This window comes from Vanessa cardui, chromosome 21 (genome assembly GCF_905220365.1).
Source record: "Vanessa cardui chromosome 21, ilVanCard2.1, whole genome shotgun sequence".
Classification (NCBI taxonomy): Eukaryota; Metazoa; Arthropoda; class Insecta; order Lepidoptera; family Nymphalidae; genus Vanessa; species Vanessa cardui.
The window spans coordinates 4,788,631-4,812,269 of NC_061143.1; the positions used below are offsets into that span (position 1 = coordinate 4,788,631).

At 31.4% G+C, this 23,639-nt stretch overlaps 1 protein-coding gene across 1 annotated transcript in view; it reads left to right on the forward strand.

Annotated features, from left to right (window-relative positions):
* The window catches only part of LOC124538855 (CDC42 small effector protein homolog), a 45,829-nt gene extending 22,772 nt beyond the window's left edge, over positions 1–23,057 (forward strand). Inside the window, exons 2-4 of the mRNA XM_047116087.1 lie at positions 9,177–9,622; positions 20,370–20,464; positions 21,326–23,057. Of these exons, the coding sequence (XP_046972043.1) occupies positions 9,481–9,622; positions 20,370–20,464; positions 21,326–21,334 (246 nt within the window). The 5' untranslated portion in view covers positions 9,177–9,480 and the 3' untranslated portion in view covers positions 21,335–23,057. The remainder of the gene's footprint in view (positions 1–9,176; positions 9,623–20,369; positions 20,465–21,325) is intronic.
* Positions 23,058–23,639: the final 582 nt, after the last annotated feature.

The following is a 23,639-nucleotide window of genomic DNA, read 5'->3' on the forward strand; positions in this document are numbered from 1 at the left end:
AAGTACACTAAATTCAATATGAGATCATCACACTAACAGAATATCTTAGTGCAGTCCCGTGAATATCCGTACGGTTTAAAACTACGCGGGAGACAAGATCAATCAACTATTTATAAGCATACGTAAATAGGGATCATAATACTTCGTTATGCAACAACACTATCATTATGAAGTTTTAAAACTACATAAGGATTAGTCCAATTTACATACGTTTTTAAATAATACTGTGATGGCTCAGTGGTTAGAACGCGTTCATCTTAACCGATGATTGCGGGTTCAAACCCAGGCAGGCACCGCTGATTCATGTGCTTAATTTGTCTTTATAATTCATCTCGTGCTCAGCGGTGAAGGAAAACATCGTGAGGAAACCTGCACGTGACAAATTTCATTGAAATTCTGCCAAATGTGTATTCCACCAACCCGCATTGGAACAGCGAGGTGGAATATGTTCCAAACCCCCTCAAACGGAGAGGAGGCCTTTAGCCCAGCAGTGGGAATTTACAGGCTATTGTTGTTTGTTGTTGTATTTATTTAGTAAAAATATTGTATTTATTGAAAATCGATCAAAATTAATATTATAAATGTGAATGTAACTCTGTCTGTCTGTTGCTCTTTCACGACCAAACCGCTGAACTGAATTTGATGGAATTTCGTATGAAGCAAACTTAAACTCATAGAAAGGTCATAGGCATACTTTTCTGCCTTACACATGACAACCAACACCCGAGCGAAATCGCGTGCGACTATTAATTACAAATAAATTCATAGAGTTTAAGCTAATAACATCTAATTTCGAATATGGATCTCAAATATAAACACAAATTGGAAAATAATTATTATTCAAATGTCGTTATTTAACGTTGCATATTATCGATGTTGTTTTGTTTTCCTTATAGAATACTCCGTACAAGGAAGTTGGTTCAAAAACAATCGCCGTGCAAAGCCTATTTCAATAGTAGGAGCGGTAAATAAAAATAAATTACTTCAACCTTGTATGATATCATTGGTCAAAATCTAAAATTAAAATTATCTATGGTATTCATTTTGGATTTAAAATAGCACTGCAAATTGAACTGGATATAAATAGTTAAGTGTAAGATGACAGGAAACTTGTTAATTTAAGGTTTGTTAATAACTCTTTCTGCCATTGAAATGGTCAATAGTATCATATTTTCAACTTTATTAAAAATCAGCTTAATCGTCGATTTTGTAATACGTAATCGTGTCATTGCTAACGGTCAGCGTATGTATTTAAAACAATACAAAAAGTCAATGAAACTAATGGAATTGTAACATTGCGACATTACGTATCGAATAACTGACTCCGCTGTTCATTCTTGTGTATAATTCCGATTAATTGCTTCAGAATGTAGAATGCATCGTGTGCTCTTTATTTTCTGTTCGATATGTAACGGCCGAGATGGCCCGGCGAATGAAGCAATATAAGCAATAATCTCGATAATTTGCGATAATAGCTTCCTATAATTTAAGGAAAGCAATTTTGCTTCGATGCTTCAAACTATTATACTATTGAAGGTGTATTTTTTCTTTTCATGACATTTTTGACGATATACAGGACACGTTGAATGAAAGTTTGTCCCGGTCAAAGTGAGAGGCATGTTATATCAGTTGTGGAGGAATTCTCGTGAGCCTCAACGGTACTAAGCACATGACACATCGTTCCAATTTGTTATCAGAAATACCAAACATTACTGAGTTGAAGTAAAAAAATTAGTCCAACCATCGTTGCTTGCGTGCTTATAAGCATACTCCATTCGTATTTTTTGTACTACTATATAGTTAATATATCATTTATTAATTTATATTTCATATTACAAGTCAATAGATAATTTATAAATAATAATACTCAAACTAAGTCTTGATCTCTTTCATAATTATTACATAACAATAAATTATTAATAAGATATTACCGATGGTGTGATAACAATATTTTATCATGAAGTAATCAAGCAATGAGTCGTGAAGCCGATCAAATTACGCACTGCGTAAGATGAAAGGGCTTACAAATTATGCAACTCATCTCGACTGGTCTCCTTTCCGGCTTCGACTTACTTTAATTAGCTATTTTTTTTTAACATGATAGATGATTTCTAGTACGGCTGGAGCATGCGCCATATTTTTAATACAACGTCCAATTACGCCCAAATCTATATTCCTAACAATTCGTATTTCTCAATCTAAAGGCTATAAACGTTAATTGCGAACCTAATTTTAAATTTCCGATAGTTTTAAACTGTATTCAGCAGGATACATTCAACTTATTGCTGGATTACTCGAATATGTTCCGCGGGCTATATTCAAACTATAGGCTGTACTATGGCTGATTCATTGTAGGCTTTCTAGGCTAAAGCCTATGGCGGCAAATTGCCAACGGATGTTTATTTACTTGATAAACGTACAAAGCTTTCGATGCATTTTATGGAATCAATAAAATGATTGCATAATTAGTAGGTATACTTTATCATCATTATCATTACATAGTATAAAACAAAGTTGCTTACCGCTGTCTGTCCCTATGTATGCTTAAATCTTTAAAATTACGCAACTGATTTTGATGCGGATTTTTCAATAGATAGAGTAACTCGAGAGGAAGGTTTTTGATTATAATACGTAGGCAATATAGTAGAGAATCACTGATCAATTAGACATTCTCTATTATATTTAGTATCAGCATTGCATCCGTGCGAAGCCGGGTTGGGTCACCAGTTAAAGAATATTTTAATTTAACGTAGATCTCATTAATAGTGAAACATTTTATACTGAATACATTTTTACGAGAGGAAATGAAGGACGCTTAGATATTGCAAAAATTGCAATTACTCACCCCATTGTTGCAGATACTTCAATTTCAGAAACGTGTGTCGAGAGTATCGTCACTTCAGGATAAGTATCGTATGTCATCTGCATCTTAACTTGTTCAGGAAACAGTATATTCTCTGCATTAGGGATATATTTTTTTATTGAATAAAATATATTATCTTCTCAGACTAGTTGAACGTTAACTTTACTCGCCCGAAATTTATATATCTTTACATGTAACACTCAAACTGGGACCTCCAATTTTACCAATTCAAGAAGTTATTTAAAAAAGTAAGACATAAAGTTAAAATAATCGTTTCAGTGGTTTTAGCGTTAAGAGGGACTAGACAGTAGTACTGTCGTATTAATAATAACAGTAGACTTAATTGGATCTGTTTTTCTAGAGTGACTATGAATGAAATAATATGCAATTAAAAATTATAATGTTTTTTTTTTATAAAACTGGGGATATTTTTTAAAGACAAACAAACAAAAGACTAAACAAAGGAATATATATTATATACAAATTATTGATCTAGTTTCTATAATATATCAGTAATATATTATATGGAATAAGTTCCAAACCTTCTCCTTAATGGAAGAGGAGGGAATTACCCAGCTGTGGGAAATTTACAGGCTCTTGTTGTATAATATATTTATAATGATTTCTCTTCTAGCTTAAAACGTAGCCCATATTTAAACGTCACTTAGCACGTATCTACTTGAGCAAATTAATTTGCGCAGGCACGCGCTAAGGGAGAGTAAAACAGTGCAAACAGAAATTACGTACAATCATTATGCAATCATTGTTTATAAAAAACCTGTACTATTGTAAAGCATCGACGTTTTAAAAAAACATCAAAAGCAAACGATTGAAGCGGGACAAACACGGTGAAGTATCTTTTAGCGTTCACTTGTGCAACTAGGAAAGTATGTTCGTGGGTGTCAAAATGACGAATCGTTCAAATACAATAACGTCGCTTATGTCTTTTTAGAAACTTGCTTCCGTTACTACCCAATGAAAATGAAATTAGAACAATAATAATTATCAATAGTTTATTGGTTCTAGATTGAGTAAAATGTTTATGTTAAAATGAACAATATTAGCAATGTTATAATTACATTGTTATAATGCGATATTGCATATAAGATGATACAATAACATTAACACAAAATTTATATAGTTTTGTTTTTGAGATAAATTAAATAAATAAAAGAAAAGGATTCGTTTTGCTAAGGAATAATAGAATTATATACGAGACATAATACAAAAGCGTTTCCAAATAACCATATCTCTCAAACACGATAAGCTACATATACAGTAACAGCCTGCAAATTTCCCACAGCTGGGCTAAGGCCTCCTAACCCATTAAGGAGAGGGTTTAGAATATATACCACCACGCCGTTCCAATTCCAATTGGTGGAATGCACATGAGACAGAATTTCGATGAAATTAGACACATGCAGGTTTCCTCACGATGTTTTCCTTCACCGAGCTACATATACACTTACGATTAATTGAATAAGAAACAAGGTTGTTCGATACGATTAAGGCACGTATAGATAAATTCAAAACAATAAATTGAATCCTGTTTGTCTTGAATAAGTAGTTCAGCAATCCGGCGCTGAGATCACTTTCGCCTCCCTTGTCATCGCTCGATCAACCATAAACTTTCACCGTTCTTATGTCAACGGTTCTCGTGGACTGATAAGCTTTATCTCGACACGATAATAATGAACGTTTCTATGATGTAACAATTAACAGTATATATACAAGGAATATCGTAGCTTAAAAGTAAGACTAAATCTTTCTTTTCAAATTTTTTTTGATTAACGTGGTTATTTTTATTATTACAAGTATTTAAAACGAGATATTTACCATTTTTTTTTTATTTGGTGTAGCTCGATTTCTACATTATCTACGAACTAGTGACTCGCGTCGGCTTCGCACTCCTGCAATGCTGATACATTGTTCATATATTATATACAAAAACCTTCCTCTTAAATCACTCTATCTATTAAACAGAACCGTATCAAAATCCGTTGGGTAATTTTAAAGATATAAACTTGCATTGGAACAGACAGCGGTAAACGACTTTGTTTTATACTATGTAATGATGTTATGTTCACGAGACTGAATGCCTAAAACATGATAAATATCGCGTTTAAAATACTTGTAATAATAAATCTTTCTTGTTTACACTTATGACTATTTTGATGTCATGTATTTCATTATAATATGCTTCATTAATTTTAATATACTTACTTATTATTAATACCTAATTTAATGCAATATAACGAAGCTTTGCCTGTAATGCCTCTGAGCTTTTTCTGATCTAACGCGCGACATTTCTTGATCGCCTTTACGTAAGATGCCATCAACGCATCTAGCTACAAATTTACTACTAAATTGGAATAAACGATGCACATATAAATACATTAGCCACCCGCCCCGGCTTAAATATATAAGAGAATTTGTTTATTGATGACATCACACTACAAACTTCTTATAAAATAATTATCAGTGTTCCTTGACTATATTGTCCATGTATTTATTATATACAAAAACCTTCCTCTCAAATCACTCTATCTATTAAAAAGAACCGCATCAAAATCCGTTGCGTAGTTTTAAAGATTTAAGCATACAAAGGGACATAGGAACAGTGAAAGCGACTTTATACTATGCAGTTATACATATTTGGAAATACGACATGAATAAAATGCTTCTAAGAATATTTTACATGTCTTCTACGACGCCTCTTGTCTTTTTATTTATGTATGTTGTTTTTTCTTAATATACACACATACACATTCCAAATACAAAAATAAGTACTTTGCTGTGCGTATGTAAACCGTACGCACATAAACGTAGAGCCTGAGTGCGTTCAAATACGACCCTAGTGATGTACTATCCAGCGTCAAACAAACTAAAGCACTTTGAGCACGTATCCACTTCTGTGGCTACCGGCTCTAAAGTTGTCTCAGACAATACGACTTCTCAGCTGCTTGTCTGAGTTTGGAATTGTTACCTTTTGTTACCTTAGACGATTTCTTTAGCCGGCTGTCTTAATTACAAGACAAACAAATGGAATACACACTGAAGTGGATATTATTTAGTGTATTAAATTAATAGCTAACACTGATGGCAATTAGTAAGCCCCTTTTCAGATCGATTAGCCACTAGTAAACTGAAACAATTAATTTGTAAATCATTTATAAATAAGTTAACACAAACAAACAAGATAAAAACTTACATATAAATACTAATGTTTTATTAACTAATTCCCATTAGGGAATCCTCATATCTTATAAAGTATTTAAATAAGGTAAAGTAAAGTAACTGCCTGTAAATTTCTCATTGCTGGACAAAGATTCCACCACGCTGTTCCACTGCTGGTTGGTGGAATGCACATGTGGCAGATTTACTCACGATGTTTCCTTTACCGCTGAGCACGAGATCAATTATAAACACAAATTAAACACATATATCTAGTGGTGATTGCATGGGTTTGAACCCGAAATCATCGGTTAAGATGAACGCGTTCTAACCACTGGGAAATCTCGTAAATAAATTAATGAAACTCCATTAATGTTTATTAAAATACATATCTAAATAGATTTAAGGTTCAATTTATAAGGATAAGGGATGTTTATACTAATACATACGCCATATGTACGCTGCATCTGCTAAGACAAAATACATTACAATTGTACACGATTTATATAAAAATAAAGGATTATCATGCATTTATTTATTTTTATTACATTGAAATTTCGCAATAAACATTACATTATAGCAATAAAAATACTCATCAAGTTTATAAAACAAATATTTCTGCACATAACTAGGTACTTAAGCTAAGTGTCTGGCTCCATTCCAACCTTTCTTGTTACTGCGCTATTCCATCTCTTTGGAAAAAGGATTTCAAGACTTTTTAAAGTTCTTTGAATGTCTAGACAATTGCGCATTTATTACTATATAAATAATCATTAAAACACAAACAACTATTAGCAATATATACTTTACAATATTTTAAAACTAATTTTTATCGGTATAAATTTTAACATTGGGTGTTTTTTGCATCAATAACTAATCACAATAATGTTTAAGTCTACATATAATAATCGTAATTTAATACTAACTTATATAATATTTTATGTGTGTTCGAAGCTGAATGGAATTGTTGGGTTGCGTTTCTTGAAAGTTTCTCTGCGATGAGTTCCACGGGTTTCAATACAAAAACGCAACACTAATTGTACACAATAATATACGTATATACATACATATATTATACATAAATATTCAATTCGCAATTAAAGGTAAGCAAAAAAAGCACCAACATATATAGATATAACAATTATAAAAAATACCAGAAAACTTTCATATAACGTATTAATGACCCTAGTAACAGAATCGCTATAATCATTGTAGGTTCTGGTACACATTCAAACATACGGGGTAACAGTCTTGTTTATTATCCGGTTAATTATTATTATCACTGTTTCTTATTGCTATTAATTCGCCTTACACCTCTTATGTTTTCATTTCGTCATTATCGAATTTATACTAAACATATACTACTAAAAATATACTAGCTATTCTTTGCGGCTTCGTTAAAGGTTTGGTAAACCTATTGGGTTAACCTTAGGTAACAACCCACCGGAGATTCCGGCCGATACTCAGAAAGGTCTACTCAAGAATTGAGCTACCATGAAAACATATTTTTTTAAGATCCGACAAAAGACAGATTAACGCGTTTAAACAGGAAAAACAAACTCATTAACTATATTTCATTAGTATAAATCAAATATACCTTTTGACGTTAGGTTGAATATATCCAATTCGAAGTAAAATATTTTATTTTTCTTCACCTCCTCCAAATATCGATATCCTTTTAATCTCGACGATCATCACAGCTCTGAAGCAACTTCACATGCCCAGCATCCGTCAGCTTATCTGACTGATCACGTTCATCCTCTGACGTGATAAGATGTAGATAAGAATAGGACAGACAGGTGCGTAAATGTATTATTAATAATTCAAACGTAATAATGGAAATTATTTAAAAAACAATAAATTTCATATAAATATATAACTTGAGTTTCTCGCTCTCCAGCCAGTTGGATCGATTACTCCAAGGTTACAGGACCTGAATGGATTCAGATCTGAGCGGTGGAATGTTTCTTAGAAAAATGTCTGCGTCAACTGAATTTATATTAGTTCATTTATTGTAATTGAAAACCAATAATAAATACAATAATAAGAGATAACTCGGAAAACATTTATTAACATAAGAATTACTACTAATATTATTAAATATACTAATATTTACTTGGTGGTAGGGCTTTGTGTAAGCCCGTCTGGGTAGGTACCACCCACTCATCAGTTATTCGACCGCCAAATAACAGTACTCAGTATTGTTCCGGTTTGAAGGGTGAGTGAGCCAGTGTAACTACAGGCGCAATGGACATAACATCTTAGTTCCCAAGGTTAGTGGCACACTGACGATGTAAGGAATAGTTAATATTTCTTACAGCGTCATTGTCTATGGACGATGGTGACCACTTACCATCAGGTGGCCCATATGCTTGTCCGCCAACCTATAAAATAAAAAATAAAAAAATTAAATGCTTAAATATATACAAATATGCACTAAAACTAGTTACTGTATTAGGCACAACTTATAATAATTACTAAGATTTTTTAATGTGAATGGTTATATCCCTCTATAATGATATTAAACTTGTATAACGCATGCATGCATTATGGAGTCGCTGTGCCAGATTAGATGACATTTATGCTTACTGCTGTGTGTTATATAGCCTGTATATTATATAAGCTTCCTTAAAATTGAACGCTTGATATCAGCTACTATACTTTAGAGTAGCGATTTCAAACATACAATGTATTCAGATTAATAATATTATTATAGGTTTTAACTCATAGTGTTAAGACACGTTTTCGCATAAAATCTAACTTTTTATGCTTTGTCAGTATTAAGTATTTTATAAAAAATATTAAATAGCGATATAGAATGACAAAATATCTACCAAAACTTGAGACAAGTATATATAGGTACATATATTAAAAATTACTCGAAAGATTATGTTCGAGTAATTTTTAATTTATGTATTGTATAAAATTTTGTTATTTTATTTTGCTAATTATCACAATTAATATTATTTACATAACTAATTGAATTGTCTTGTTGTTTACTTGTAATACTATATTAGTTCATTATATCGAATTTCGAAATAGTTTACAAATAACAATTAGTTTAATAGACCATTAAGCGTGTATTTACTCTACTTGATCGATTCGAGGAACATCCCTTATATATGTTTTTTCTTTACAGTTTATTGGCGAGCCATGCGGACATCACTATCAGTACATGCGAGATCAACGGAGAGGACGCATCTCTCAAACTAAGATATCTAATCCGATAAAGAAATAATCAACGTTCAAGTGTAAATTAGATCGAACGAGAGACGAAACATTCGTCGGCCATTTTGTGATATTGAAACTTGAAGTGGTTCGTGTTCGATTTTCAAAAATTACAATAATCCGATCGTAACGATCCATTGTTGATTTCGTGCCGCGTTTAAACGCGTCGATACTTTAAAGACTAGTGGAGTGAAGTGGTGTAGTAGACTTTAGAGATGGCAACTACGGGCAGTGAGATGTGGCTGCAGTGGTTCGCTTGCTGCTACCAGCCAGCTGCGCAGGCACAGCGCACCCGGCGGAGAATAGACAGATCTATGATTAGTGCACCAACCAATTTCCAACACACAGGACACATCGGTATGTTCTTCATTTTTTATTTATTCACTTCTCAAACTATTCGTTAGCACTTTGATATAATACAGTGCTTCATACATAAATCAATATTTTATTAATTTAACTAATATTAACTATCTAAATAATGACTTATAATTAACTGATTTATAAATTTTGCAATGGTTTTTTTGTTATTTTTTTATATGTCCATGCTTAACTTTTCTTAATTACTTAATTCCTTTTACTTTTTTAATTGTTACATTATAATGTCGTATTACCAAGATAATCCCTATTGAATTTATTTGATATTGATCATCTCTAGACTTCGTAGAATCGAGGGAACTCCACGCTTATGACTCCCCCAAACAATGTACGTAGATAACTAACTATAATTATTGTTTCTGGACTAAACTGGATCAATTGTACTGGCAAGCCCATAAAATTAATTTATTTAAGTGTTTAAAAAAACTTACGATCTTTGGAAACCATCATATCATAAATCCAAATGAGCTCATTTTGAATTTTTAAAAAAATGGCATAGAAATTGGAGTAAAATTCTATTTTTTTTGTTATGTAAGCTCATAGTTAGTTGAATCGTGTTTATGTAAGATTACAATCTTTTATTATAATCTTCAGCAGATATTATTCTTATTCAGCTGTATAATAGTTTTAGTATAGTTATATAATTTTTTTTTCCTCAATTATCAGTACCATTAATTTTAATAGCATTTCATGTGTTATTATAGAATTTTGAAGTATAATATTTGTAATCGATATAATCCTTACAATCGATATATCTGTCAATCGATTAATGACAGCTTTCGAGAACGATGTGAACGACCCAATGATATTGCTAACAAGATATCGACACACGATCCTATCGCATGTTAAGATTGCTTACAGTCTGTGCGCTTACGTATTTGGTGTTACCGTTATTCAAATTATTGAATTTCGAACACTGGTTACTGACTATTCAATTTTAAGCACGTTGCTTATTTAGAAGGCACTCTAATAATAAAAATTATTTTCGTATAACTTACATACCGAATCAAATCAAAATGTTTCCTTATTCAAGTAGAGCTAGAAAGAACCCTTAAATCGTCGTGTTGCAGTTTAAAATTAAATATAACATTTCGATATGCAATTAGTACTGTTTATAAAATGTTGTAAAAATCAATTGTGAACAGTTTTATTTGCAAGAGATTAACTAATTGTCGACACGTTCTGAGAAATGGTAATAAAGGAAAAAATAAATAAAATGAACTATGGTTTGAAAGATCAATTATGTCCAAATAAAGTCAACATCATCCAACGCTTTTTATTTGCAAACAGACTTAGACGTTTATATATTAAATGCTTTTCACACAAACCACTTCTAGTCCTTAAAACGTTATAAAAAACGAAACAAGCGTCGTCATACTACCTTCTGTGGACTAGTTCTAGACATAGCCAAGTTACGCTTACAAAGTACGTTACGATATATTGAAAATTTATTTTAAATCAAAAGAAATACAGCATGCGTTTAAGGATAAAATCTGTATTTCTATACTGATATTATAAATGTGAAATTACGTCTGTCCGTCTGACGCTCTTTCACGATCAAAATAATGAACCGAATTAGATGAAATTTGGAGTTAAGCAAACTTGAACTCCAAGGAAGGGCTACTTTTATCCCCTAAAACGAGAGCAAAGCCACGGGCGACAAGTAGTCTTTTATAAGTTAAAATGCTACTAACAATTTCTCTTTTGCAAATTTAAATAGTTACTAATAGCACAAAGTATTCTCGGGACAGGACTTAATACACAATGAATCGATAAGTGTGTTGGAATGTTTCCAACAAAAATGCTTTCCAAGCTCTCTCTAGGGGGATGGGTACTCATCACGACTCCATACTAGGTCATTTAGTCGTCACAATGCAGAGGATGTCTAGTCAAGATCAACGAAACTACATACTAAGTAGTTATACATCTATACCTATTCTATTTAACGTCATTTATTATATTAAGAGAAAGCAAGCATAACTTAATTTGATATCAGTTTGTTTATTATAAGAAAATCTTTACGTAACTTAAATTTTATGTATAAGACCGAAAGGAAAATCAAAATCAAGTTACAACAAACGATTAAAGTGTATCGCTCATTAAACATGATCGGTAGCTTTTTCAAACGTCACAATATCCAAGCAATGCTCCAACGGAACGCAGGTCTTATGTCACTGAGCATAAAGAACCATTTGAATATCAATGGTTACGTATTATAATTATAGTTACATAAAGGCTATGTCATTAGTATGCTGAATATACACGTGCGTTCCAAATTCGGAGTCAGACCAGCCAGTTGGACGTCTCCTTCCGTATATGGCAAGGAATTGTCGCAGCGTTGCTACAACGAATGAATTCATACAAATTACGTGTAATGCGTCCGACGTCTGCAGTCTGGAATAATTATTGCGTTTATTCCATGGAAATACTAATTTATCGCTGTCCCGTCACGCTCGCCATTATATAACTGTGTGTATTTTTATAAGTTCGTTTTCGATTTCCAATTTTAAATATAACCAACCGATTTCCGGCTACAGCGGATAGATTAGTCTTCGCATTTCTAAAACTGTAATTATTTAGATGTGTTCTGACGTTTTAGAGCCGAGATGGACCAGTGGTTAGAACGCGTGCATCTCAACCGATGGTTACGAGTTCAAACCCAGGCCAGCACCGCTGAATATGCATGTGCCAAATTTGTTTTTATAATTATATATAAACACAAATTAAGCACATGAATGAATGAATGATGAATATATATTATAAATTCGACGGTGAAGCAAACATCGTGAGGAAACCTGCATGTGTCTAATTTCATAGATATTCTGTCACATATGTATTCCACTACCCGCGTTGGAACAGCGTGTTGGAATATGTTCCAAACCTTCTCCTTAAAGGGAGAGAAATTTACAGGCTGCTGTTGGTTTGCCGTTCTGATGACCGATAGTACGGATAACGGTAATCAAATGCAAAGTTACGTGCGATCCTGTGCGTCCAAATTATCAAATATCTTGATACAATTAATTCTCTAACTTATCGATATCAATTGATCTTTTTCAAAGGACTTGATTGATAACATTGATCGCTAATAACATTATCAATGAAGGTATTATTTGACGTTTTCATGTCACAAAGAACAAAGGAAATGTACGTTTCTCTACTGGGTGAAATACTTTACGTTGTGAATTTAGAAAAAGAGACAACATTCGATTCTTAAATACCAGATACTAAATGAAATTGTTTAGAACCTATTTCAAAGTTTATCGCTATTACCAATAGTATTGCTTACAGATGGTATTGCCACGATAGTATTGCTCATATAGATTTATCGATACTATCGATAGTATTGATCAAAACGAAACTATAGACAGTTCTATCGATATTCTGACTAGTGTTCGAGGTCAACTATCGATACTCAAAATATCGATAGTTCTGCAACAAAGATTTGGACGATGAACAGGCAAATGAGCCACTCGATGTTGAGTGATCACAACCACCCAAAGACATCGGTGTAGTAAAAAATATTTAAGCATTCCTATTTCCTTACATAACCAATGCACCGAGAACCTCGGGAACTAAGATGATGTTTCTTACGCCTGTTATGCCTCACTAACCCTTCAAACCGGAATAAAACAACACTAAGTATTGCGGAATACCTGATGAATGGGTACCAACCTAGACTGACTTGCTTAAAGAACTACCATAAATTATAGCTGGCAGATTACTTTTAGCGAATTATATTAGGAGCGTTAACAGTACACATACAAAGTTCTTAACTTATACAATAGTATACTACCAGTTCATTGGTCTTACATATATTAAACTTAAAATGAGTCAGATCGAGTAGATCGTCAATACGCGCTCGTTGGGCTTCAGTGAATTTTAATTAGGAGCAAATTTTAATCGATTTGTTAAACAGCTGGTCCGCTGGCGCTCAATGTAATTATTTCGGGAAGTATTATGTTACAAATCAACGCGAATTTAACTTTGTAATTTTGAAGATAAATTGAACGTGAATTTCTTTCATTGGTTTCCCAAAAGAAAAACTTCCTAAATAATTTGTTTTACGACTTATCTTAACTAATATGATTTATGGTATGAATATGATATTGATTTTGTTGGTTCATTTGTCACGTCTTTAATAATCAAGGGTTTTAGGTGCACAGAGACTGTCTAACATTGTCACATCCAAATAAAACCGCGGGCGAAAAGTAGCTATTAATATGTGGTTAATTTAAGAAATTGTTTACGTAGATAGTTAACGTTTTATTTTATCATTTAGACGGATAAAATATTTTATGAATGATGAATATTTACGATTTCAAGCGTACTCCTTTTGTATTATGTATAAAAAATAGAATGATGCTGTTGTCGTTTGAATTTAAATTTAGAATACCGAAGTACACATTCAATGCTCCCAACCGACGTTCGAATGTTGAAAATAAACTAAGTTCGCCGGCCGAGGCGAGTAAGCAGGCGAGTGACTCATCTCCGTTCTAAACGCGCACAAATGCTGCTTACTTTTTACTTTTTTTATTCAAACATTTGACCTCGCATAAGATTTTTTTTTACACTTACGAATACAAGGAATTTATCTATGTGTTTTTAGTACTATTATCGTGACGCAAGCTTTAGTTCTTACTAACTGTTATTATATTAACAATCACGTAGGTACTTGTGATATTAATAAAGATCACTAACCTAATTCGTTCGCCAAATTACTAACATACAATATGTTGGTTTATATTTTTAACAAGCCCGATGTTTCGACATCGCGCATATGGTTTCGTGTAACATGACGTGACACTATGTAATTAATCGTTTAAACATATAACTAGCATACTAGCTTACATGATGGCGAAATAATCTGTGTCCATAAACAAAACTGAAAGCTGTAAACGTGTTATTTTTGCAAATTTTTTACCCGGTTTTCATCGAACCATTTTTTTATAATTTGATTCCAATTTTAAATTGAATCAAAATAAAAAAAATCGTAATGATTTTTATGACGGCTATTACATTATTTTTGTGTTAAAGGAAAAATATACGAGTTTGCAAACAAAGTAAAAAAAGGGAATCTATAAAGATAGATAAAATACGATATACAGAGAAATTATGAACACTATAATTAGGTACATTATTAGAACATGAAGTCGCGGTCTCGACTGTGGGATGAGCAAAAATATATAATACCTGTTTAGTGAGTTTTTTAAGAATTTTCAGCGCGACGCGTTTCTCGTGTCAGATATATTTATGAGCACTATCGTCGCAGCGTCTTCTACGAAAGATTAATAAATATGTTTGCGCTGTTTCATTGGGACATATGTGTGACCCCATGTACATATGTATAGGACTAAATATATACATGGTTATTGTTAATTCGACGTATTCCCGTTAGAGAGGTGTTAGGGGTGACAGTTTGTATCAATTTTATAACCTCGAAAAAATGGAATAAAATAACATCATTTTCCGGATCGCCATCCCTATCACCGCCTAACGAGAATGACCAATAACCCTGCATCATGCTATAAAAAGTGAAACCAGAACATATCGATTACATGCACTTCATCAAGACAAAAGCAAAAACCTTTCGTAGTGTTAGATATACTTTTAAAATATCCCTTTTAAAAAAGCTTCCAAGTTTATGTTGAATATATTGCCTTATGCGAGTCAGTCAGTTATATTGCCTTATGCGATAAGTTATGACGTTCGTAAGAAGCAGACAGCATTGATTAAACAATTACATAGTGACGTAAAATCAGAGAACACTTGGTGGTAAGGCGTTATGCAGTCCTATCTGGGTACTTACCATATACTTACCACCAAAGAATATACTTAATATTATTATATGTCGTTTTGAAGGGTGAGTGAGACAGTGTTTCTGTCATTCAAAGAGACATGGCATTTTAACTACCAAGATTGGTGGCATTTTGGTGTGTTGTAAGGAATGTTTAATATTCCTTACATTGCCATTTTTTTTGGGTAGTGGTATCCATTTACCATCATCATATTTTGTACATCCGGCAACCTAATACATTAACAAAGAAAAATCACTAAAATAATCTGTAATAACGGCATGTAGAAAGCCATTGCTGGGCTAAGGATGCCCTCCATTTTCAAGAAGAGTTGGAGTTTATTGATATCACACGTTTCTCTAATATGGTCTATTGTACGGTCAAGTATCGGTAACCGTGCCGAGTCTTGATAAATATATAATTCAATAAATTGTTGATTTCCGGTAACGTACCCGTGTAAATAGTTACAATAGATAGATAAAGCGTTAGACACAATACGATCTATTAGCTCGATCGAGTCTCAATAATATCTCGGGATTATTGACAGACGAGCTGTTTATCGATCATTCTAAATTCACCAATTACTATACAAAGTTTGTAAGTAGACTGTTTAAATATTAGCATAGTTAATTTCATAATATATTTTACAAATCTTGAATGTACTTATGACCTTAAAGTAAAAAGAAAAATAGCCTAAAAATATTCCGCTCCCGGGCTGACTTTCTAAACTATTTTTCGATATTTACTGCAAAATATGTCAAGTGTTTTAACTTGATATAATAAGAGAAGGTCAGGGGCATATTCCACCACACAGCTCCAATGCGGGTTGGTGAATTCACATGTGGCAGAGACGCAGAGAGAGTAGATGCTGGTTTCCTCACTCACATGAATTCAGTGGCGCTTGCCAGGGTTTGAACCCGCAATTATCGGTTGAGAAGTAAGCGTTCTAACCACTGTGCTTTCTCAGCTTTTTACTTACATAAAAACTATTATTGTCATCTTTTTCGTCATTATTAAATTAGTAGATAATGATTGTATTATTAGTTAATCTTCCTTTTCAACAACCAAACATTAATTGGCTGAAAACATGATTTTTTATTGACCAGATATTTCGGATAGTCAAACTCACAATGACCTTAATTCATAATGACTTAAGATTATCTCAATTTAACATAAAAACCTTCACCTTTAACTCTGTTATTAACTTTTGTACGAAAATACATTTCATGCATTTAAAACATTTATTATATTACGTAAATGTTTGACGTACCTCAGAACTGACGCTAGAAAAGTAAAATGAAAGAGAAATATAGGTATTAATTGTAAAAAAATTATATCCTACTAAATAAAAACATAAAAACATCACACAAAGTTTCTAAATCATATTGTTACGTAGATAAGATTATCCTTTTATGAATCGTTTATTATAATTAGACATTAAACAAAATGTTTTATGACAACAAAAGACGTGTCCTTACTAGAATAGCACAATTATTGTATTAAAAAATAAATCCAAAAATATTCGGTGGCTTACAATTTCCAAACCTAATATGATTTATTATTTGTATTTCTATATAATACGGCCTGTAAAAAAATTATTATTTTGTCTATGCAAACTTTATTTCAATGTAAAAGCGCATCCAAGCTATTAAATAAAGTAATGTAATTTATTGTAGTTAAACTTCATCTATAAATTATTTGAAGGACGTCTAACGTGGGTCTTAAATCTCACCGGTTTTTTTTTAAATAAGATTGTAAGTATGACATTTGTAAACATAAAATGTAATAATTTTAATAGAAAGTATAGTCATTCTTTAAAGATTTACCGGAAGGGCTTGCATAAAGCCATAAGTACCATCTATTTATCAGATATTCTACTGCCACACAATGGTACTCAGTATTGTTGAGTACCGGTGAGCCAGTGGATCTACAGGCACAAATTTATATTATTTTAGTTTCCATGGTTGTTGGCGTATTGAAGATGTTATAAATAGTTATTTTTTCTGACAGTATTATCTATGGGCAATGGTGGCAATATAGATTTACATTAAAGTAATATTCATTTTATAGGTTAGATTTTAATAAAAATAGTATTCATAATAATATAGTTAAATCATCTATTAAAACTCATTAATTGTACGCACCAGTACATATAACATAACAAAACGTAAATAAGATATGAAAATTAATTTCCAATTCACATATTAGTTGTTAATTAACAATTTTATCTTGCGGTCGCAGTAGAAAGCGACCGATATCACTTCTAACCCATTAATACTGGCTTCGTAATGTAGAAAATAGAAATAATAATTAACACTCATTATTATTTATTATTAATAGCAGCTGTTCGTAGATAATTAAAAAACATGGTTAATAACGCGAAACATTTAATTTAACAATTAAGTTCAATTTATTGTCTTAAACAGAAGTTTAATTACAATATGTTATTTAGTTGTTAATTATGTATATTTTCTTAATCCAATAAATTAAATATTTAATCAAAAATACAGAAAAGTTATCCACGTAAATTATGCATTGCAGATAATAACAATGGTTTAGTAAATAATTAATAATCGTGCATTTACTTAGATAGAGTTTTAGAAATGGTTTCCAGTTCAAAATTATACAAGATGCAACTTGAATATCAACAGATAAATATGAAAATATAGAGCGTGACTGAGTTCATTATTATGATATAAAAATTCTTATTTTCTCTCTTAATAATTAGAATTTTAGAATAAGGTAATTGTCATGACATTAATTCTTTATTTGATTTTCCTATTTTTGGTTCTTACTAACTGTATTTAATCTATGCTTGAGTTAAAACCTGTCTGATAATCGTATTTACGGCAAATTAATTCACATCGCTTTCATTTGCTACAAGTCAGCTTTTGATGCAGATAATAAATAAAAATATTGCTTATTTAACTCGGCACAGATTATATGATAGCATGCTAAGTAATCCTCGTAAAATTTGGAATAAGATTCGAGAATTTGAATTTATTCATTTGACAAAGTAACTTGTCAATTGATATGAAATCTATCGTCGAATTATTTAAATAAGTAAAAGTAAATTAGTTAACCTCCACTGGAGTCAAGTTGTGACGTTGTGTGAGTTTTATAAGAGAGTGGAGTTCTCTTTATATGTAATTAACTCATTTTTTTAAGTTTAATAACTCACTGGGCTTGAACTTACCAATTCACATTAAGAAAGACTCCATGTGGTCATATTAATATTTTAAGCATTTCACTAAATAAAAAACTTATATCAATAACTAATGTGTTTTTTTTATTTCGTCGTATATCAATACGATGAAACTACGATAATAGATTTAGAATTTCTTAGAAATATTTTTCTTAAAATTGATAAGAATGTTTCTTATCAAAATATGACGATTGACAACCCTATTACATAACTATCTGTGTATTTATATTATAAGGAATGTCAGGTGAATCAAGGACGGCTCTCGCAGTCGACCCGAATGGCGCCGTAACTTCACCGGCGACTATTCGAGCGCAAGGTCGTTATTGTTGCACAGAAAGTTCTGATCACGTTTTTTCGTGTTGTCAAAATATATTTTTAATTGTAACTAATTGTATCGATAATATTTTCATTAAATCAAAAATGGCCAGAAAAAAGGTTTTAATAAAAATATGATCTGACATATTCGTTTCGTAGTATCTTGCCATCGATAAATATTCAAGAATTTTATGAATAAAAAAATGTGAAGATATTTACTGTTATATAAAGAAATTTGACATAAATTGAAATAACATAAAGATTACTACCGCATTCTGCTGTCGTATCATTAAACATTTTTTTTATTGAATTATTTGATAAAGCAGGTTTTCTAATTCTCTCAGACTAATTTCATTTGATAACTACGTTTGTATACTATGTTTACGAACCAATATAATACTAGAATAGTTACAATGTCTAGACATTGTAACTATTCTAGTATTATAAGTAATAAAAAATAATATAAGATGCTAAAGGACGTATGAGTAGAGCCTATGATGGTTACAAAGTAATTTATACGCATATAGATTATTCAGTGATATACGAGAATAGACTTAGTACGATGATAAATCAAGGGTGCTATCAATAATAAAGTTAGAAAAAAAGAAACAAAAAGATTTTAATATTCTTCTAAATTTACTTCATACTATTTTTAGCTCAACTAAAGTCCGGTTCGAGAGAAATAGGTCAAGTAACAAAAAAGGCCTTATCTGATCATTTATAATATGACCTATAAAGACTGGCGTGACCAGGCCAATCTAATCCATCCTGTATAATTAATTTCAATAATTAACATCAGTGTCAATTTCATTGTCTGGTGAACGCGCAACCTTACAACTAATTAGATTGAAACGAAGACTTCTTGAATGCGATTGATTTCTAATACTTATATTTTTGTTCAGTTCAAAGTCAATTAAAACTTATAAATACATTTTTATATAAGTTAAATATTATTATAATTGAATACCTTGGTTAAGGTTGTCAACAGCTGTCATTTGTTTTTAAAACATGAAATAGGGTTAAGTGAAAACTTAACCCTTTTTCTAACGTTAGTGCAGGCCAGATATATTTTAAAATAAAATAAATAAATAAAATCACTTTATTTCCAGAACCAAAATTCCAATTTTACAAACACTAATTATTTAATGACTTTACTACACTCCAAATCGACAAATAGGAACTTTTATTAAATAGGATTTTGAGGTTATGGTTATTTTTTAATGAATCTTAACTAATAATTTTATTTGAAAGTTGTAAATTTAAATGCAATATTACTACTATAACATTTTAATTAATTTTAGAATGTAATTTTTAAACATTTTATAGCTTGTCTTTGGGCAGTATACACGAATACCTTGACCTTACTCTATTACTATTGGATAACATAATAATTAATTTGATCTTTGTGTCGTTCCAGGATCAACCGACGTGGACATGCCTTCATCGCTGCTTCACTCCATACAGAACCAGATGCAAAGTAAGGGAGGCTACGAGATGGCATATGGTGTTAAGGTGAGAAAAATAGTATTTCATATATGGTCAAACATCTAGAGAATACCCAAGTTAGAATAAAATTATATCCAACGAACTCCGAATTATAACAGCGTAGTGGAATAATCAAATAAGTCGAATATATTTGTTATTTTCCTTATTGTAAAAGTAGGCGAACTGCCAAATTTGTCATTTGATGATAAATATTCACCACCGCCTAGAGACATTGATGATGTAAAAAAGATTTAACCATTCCTTACATCGTCAGTGCTAAGATAGCTTGTGCCTGTAATAATATTGGTTCACTCAAACTTTCGACATTACTGTTTGACGTTAGTATCAAGGCAGATTAGCAAAAAACTCTACAACCTACTTACCAAAATTATTAAAAAATATAAATTGTTTTAGACGCTATCGTTGTTGACTTTGACCTAAACCTTTAACAATTAATCTAACTAATATTATACCAAACAACAGTATAATAATAGATCAGAATTTTCTATTTATTCAACAAAATAATAGGGTTCCCGCATCTGAAATGAAATAATACCACCAAATATCACATTTTGTATCATTGTATTTTTGTGCGTACTAAATGCAGTAATGTATATACGAGCATATTATGTGTTATTCTATCAATTGTTATACAATAGTTTTTTTTTTTTTTAATAATAAAACGTAAGTATACGCTTTCTCACGTTTTATTATAAGTACGCACTTATATTTATTGTAGATGTACACCATTAACGTCAGTACAAATATAATTAGTAAAGCAAAAACCACAGACTATGTATAGAAACTATGAAGTAATATGATCCATATGGTCTTAAATAAATAAAATATATTTTCTAAAAACTAATGACATTTTTTATTTATTTCCAGGTTTATTGAGCGGAGGCGGCTTTATCAGAGACGTTTGTGACAAAATAGAGTGAAAATATTCTAATATGATCTTAATATGTATTTATTAAAGAAACCTTTAGTTTTAAGATTAGATAGTTATGTTTTGTTGTGTATAGAGAATAACACCGGAGACGAAAATGTATGAGTTACCTAAATTTAGACGTTGCACACACATAGCGATTATATTTGTACCAAATAAGTATAATAAGTCATTTACTATTTGAAAAAGCAAATTGTCTTAACACATAACCTTACAATTTATCCAAATTTGTGTAATCAACCTTTTTGTGAAATGTAAATTATAAATTTGCGTCCTTATATATTTCTTCCTAAGTCAACTATTTAAAAAAAAACAAATACTTCAATTGGGTATTGTTGATTAAAAAAGATCAGTCGTTTAAAACATTATTTTGCTGGTTATGTAATAATATTGTAAGGACGTCGATTGATTTTACTTTGAACCATAGGACGTGATGCACTAACAATTTAAGGAGCCATCATTATTTTCCACTTAAGAGAATGTGTACATAGCTTTGTATTTTTATGCTACACATCACTTTATTTTGTACTCATAAATTGGTACTATTACCAATTTTCGTACCTATTAATGTAACTTAGTAACGGTACACATTAAGACGATTCTTTATAAATGGTTTATAATTCCAAATTTTTTATATGATGTTTATAAAAAGTTATTACAATAACACTGCCGAATTAGTAATGTATTCGAAGTTCGAATATGACTTATTAAATTATTTGAACTTGTAAACTTAAACGAATTCGTGAAGAGTAAACATCAACAGTTATACCAAATTGTAGCCTCTATAATCCCTTAGGTAAATTCTGTGTGAGTTTTAAGAATTAGACGAACTTTTCTCATGAATATATAGAAATAAGATGTCTGTATTATCTTCCACGTATGAAATTAGTTGTAGTTTGTTGTGAATTTTTAGTATAATGTCTTCATGCCCGAACGTTTTTGGGCATACGAATGACGAAGAGATTACAACCCAAAACTACAATAGAAGGAAGTTCATTTATAGTCTATAGAGTTTTGTATCTATTTACATCCTGTGCATCGTCGCTGCATTTGCAAAAACTCTTAAAACAAAACGATTGGGACTCTTAATAGGGCATTGTTTAAGCCCACATTTTTTCTCTAGCATAAAGGGGTAGAAATGCTGGCCTCACCGGCACCAACTGCACCGCAATAACCACTTAAAAAATAATGGTATATTTTACGGAGGCATCAGGAAGTCGTTAGTGCATACTGCCGTGTGCGCAAGCTTTTGTGGGTACCCCTGGGTACTACTCTCATTTATAATACCACCAACAAATAATGATAAATTGTAGTGCTGTGATCCGGTTTGAAGGGACATAACATCTAAGATCCCGTATTGAGCAGCGCATTGGCGACAGTGTAAGCACTTATCGCCTTGTCACTGTGGTCTATTTGCTCGTATGACATACGAAACAAATTAAAAAACATATGTATCGTATATGTTGCTCAAAAGATCACAGACTATTTTCGCTTCTGTTATTCCCCGTTCGGTTTTTGCAAACGCAACGACGATACAAGCCGAATACTTATTTAGCAAATCTGTTAATAATTTTGTCATTTTATTGTTAAAACGACAAAGTTGTCTGTAACTCAATATAGTGATATATACATTGTAATTATATTTGAAAAAATATGAATTGTCAAAGAATGTTTTGTTGTTTTATTTTAATACAATTCAGTATTCAAATTTCAATAACTAATTTAATAATACAACATTAAAATGCATCGATTAAATATTGATTATTTTAATAAAATCGATATTATTTATTATACATCGATTTTGTATTTTAAAATATTCAGTTTGAGTAGTACAACGATTTATATGACAAATGTTCAGTTATGCTATTGACCGTATCACTAAAATTCAAAAATCAAAGTACTTTATACTTATTTTCTGGCAATAGTAGACCACCATACTCTATCTATATTTTGACTGACAGACATAGAATGTGACTTTCAATAACCCATTTAAGATTACAAAAAGATCGCTATCTCCCATTATCAGTAAGTACTTATCTCTAACCATCGACAGATTATTCCTCTTAGCTGAATGATGATGCAGTACGTCTTAAACTAATGTGCTGATATTGGGCAAGGACAAGAATATTTTCATTCATTAAACCGCTAAGAAAGGTCATATCATCTTTAGTAAAAAAGCGATGTTAAGGTAAATATGACCTTTGTAAGCTGAATCAAATTCAGGCGGAATAATAAATTAACACCTTTGCCCGT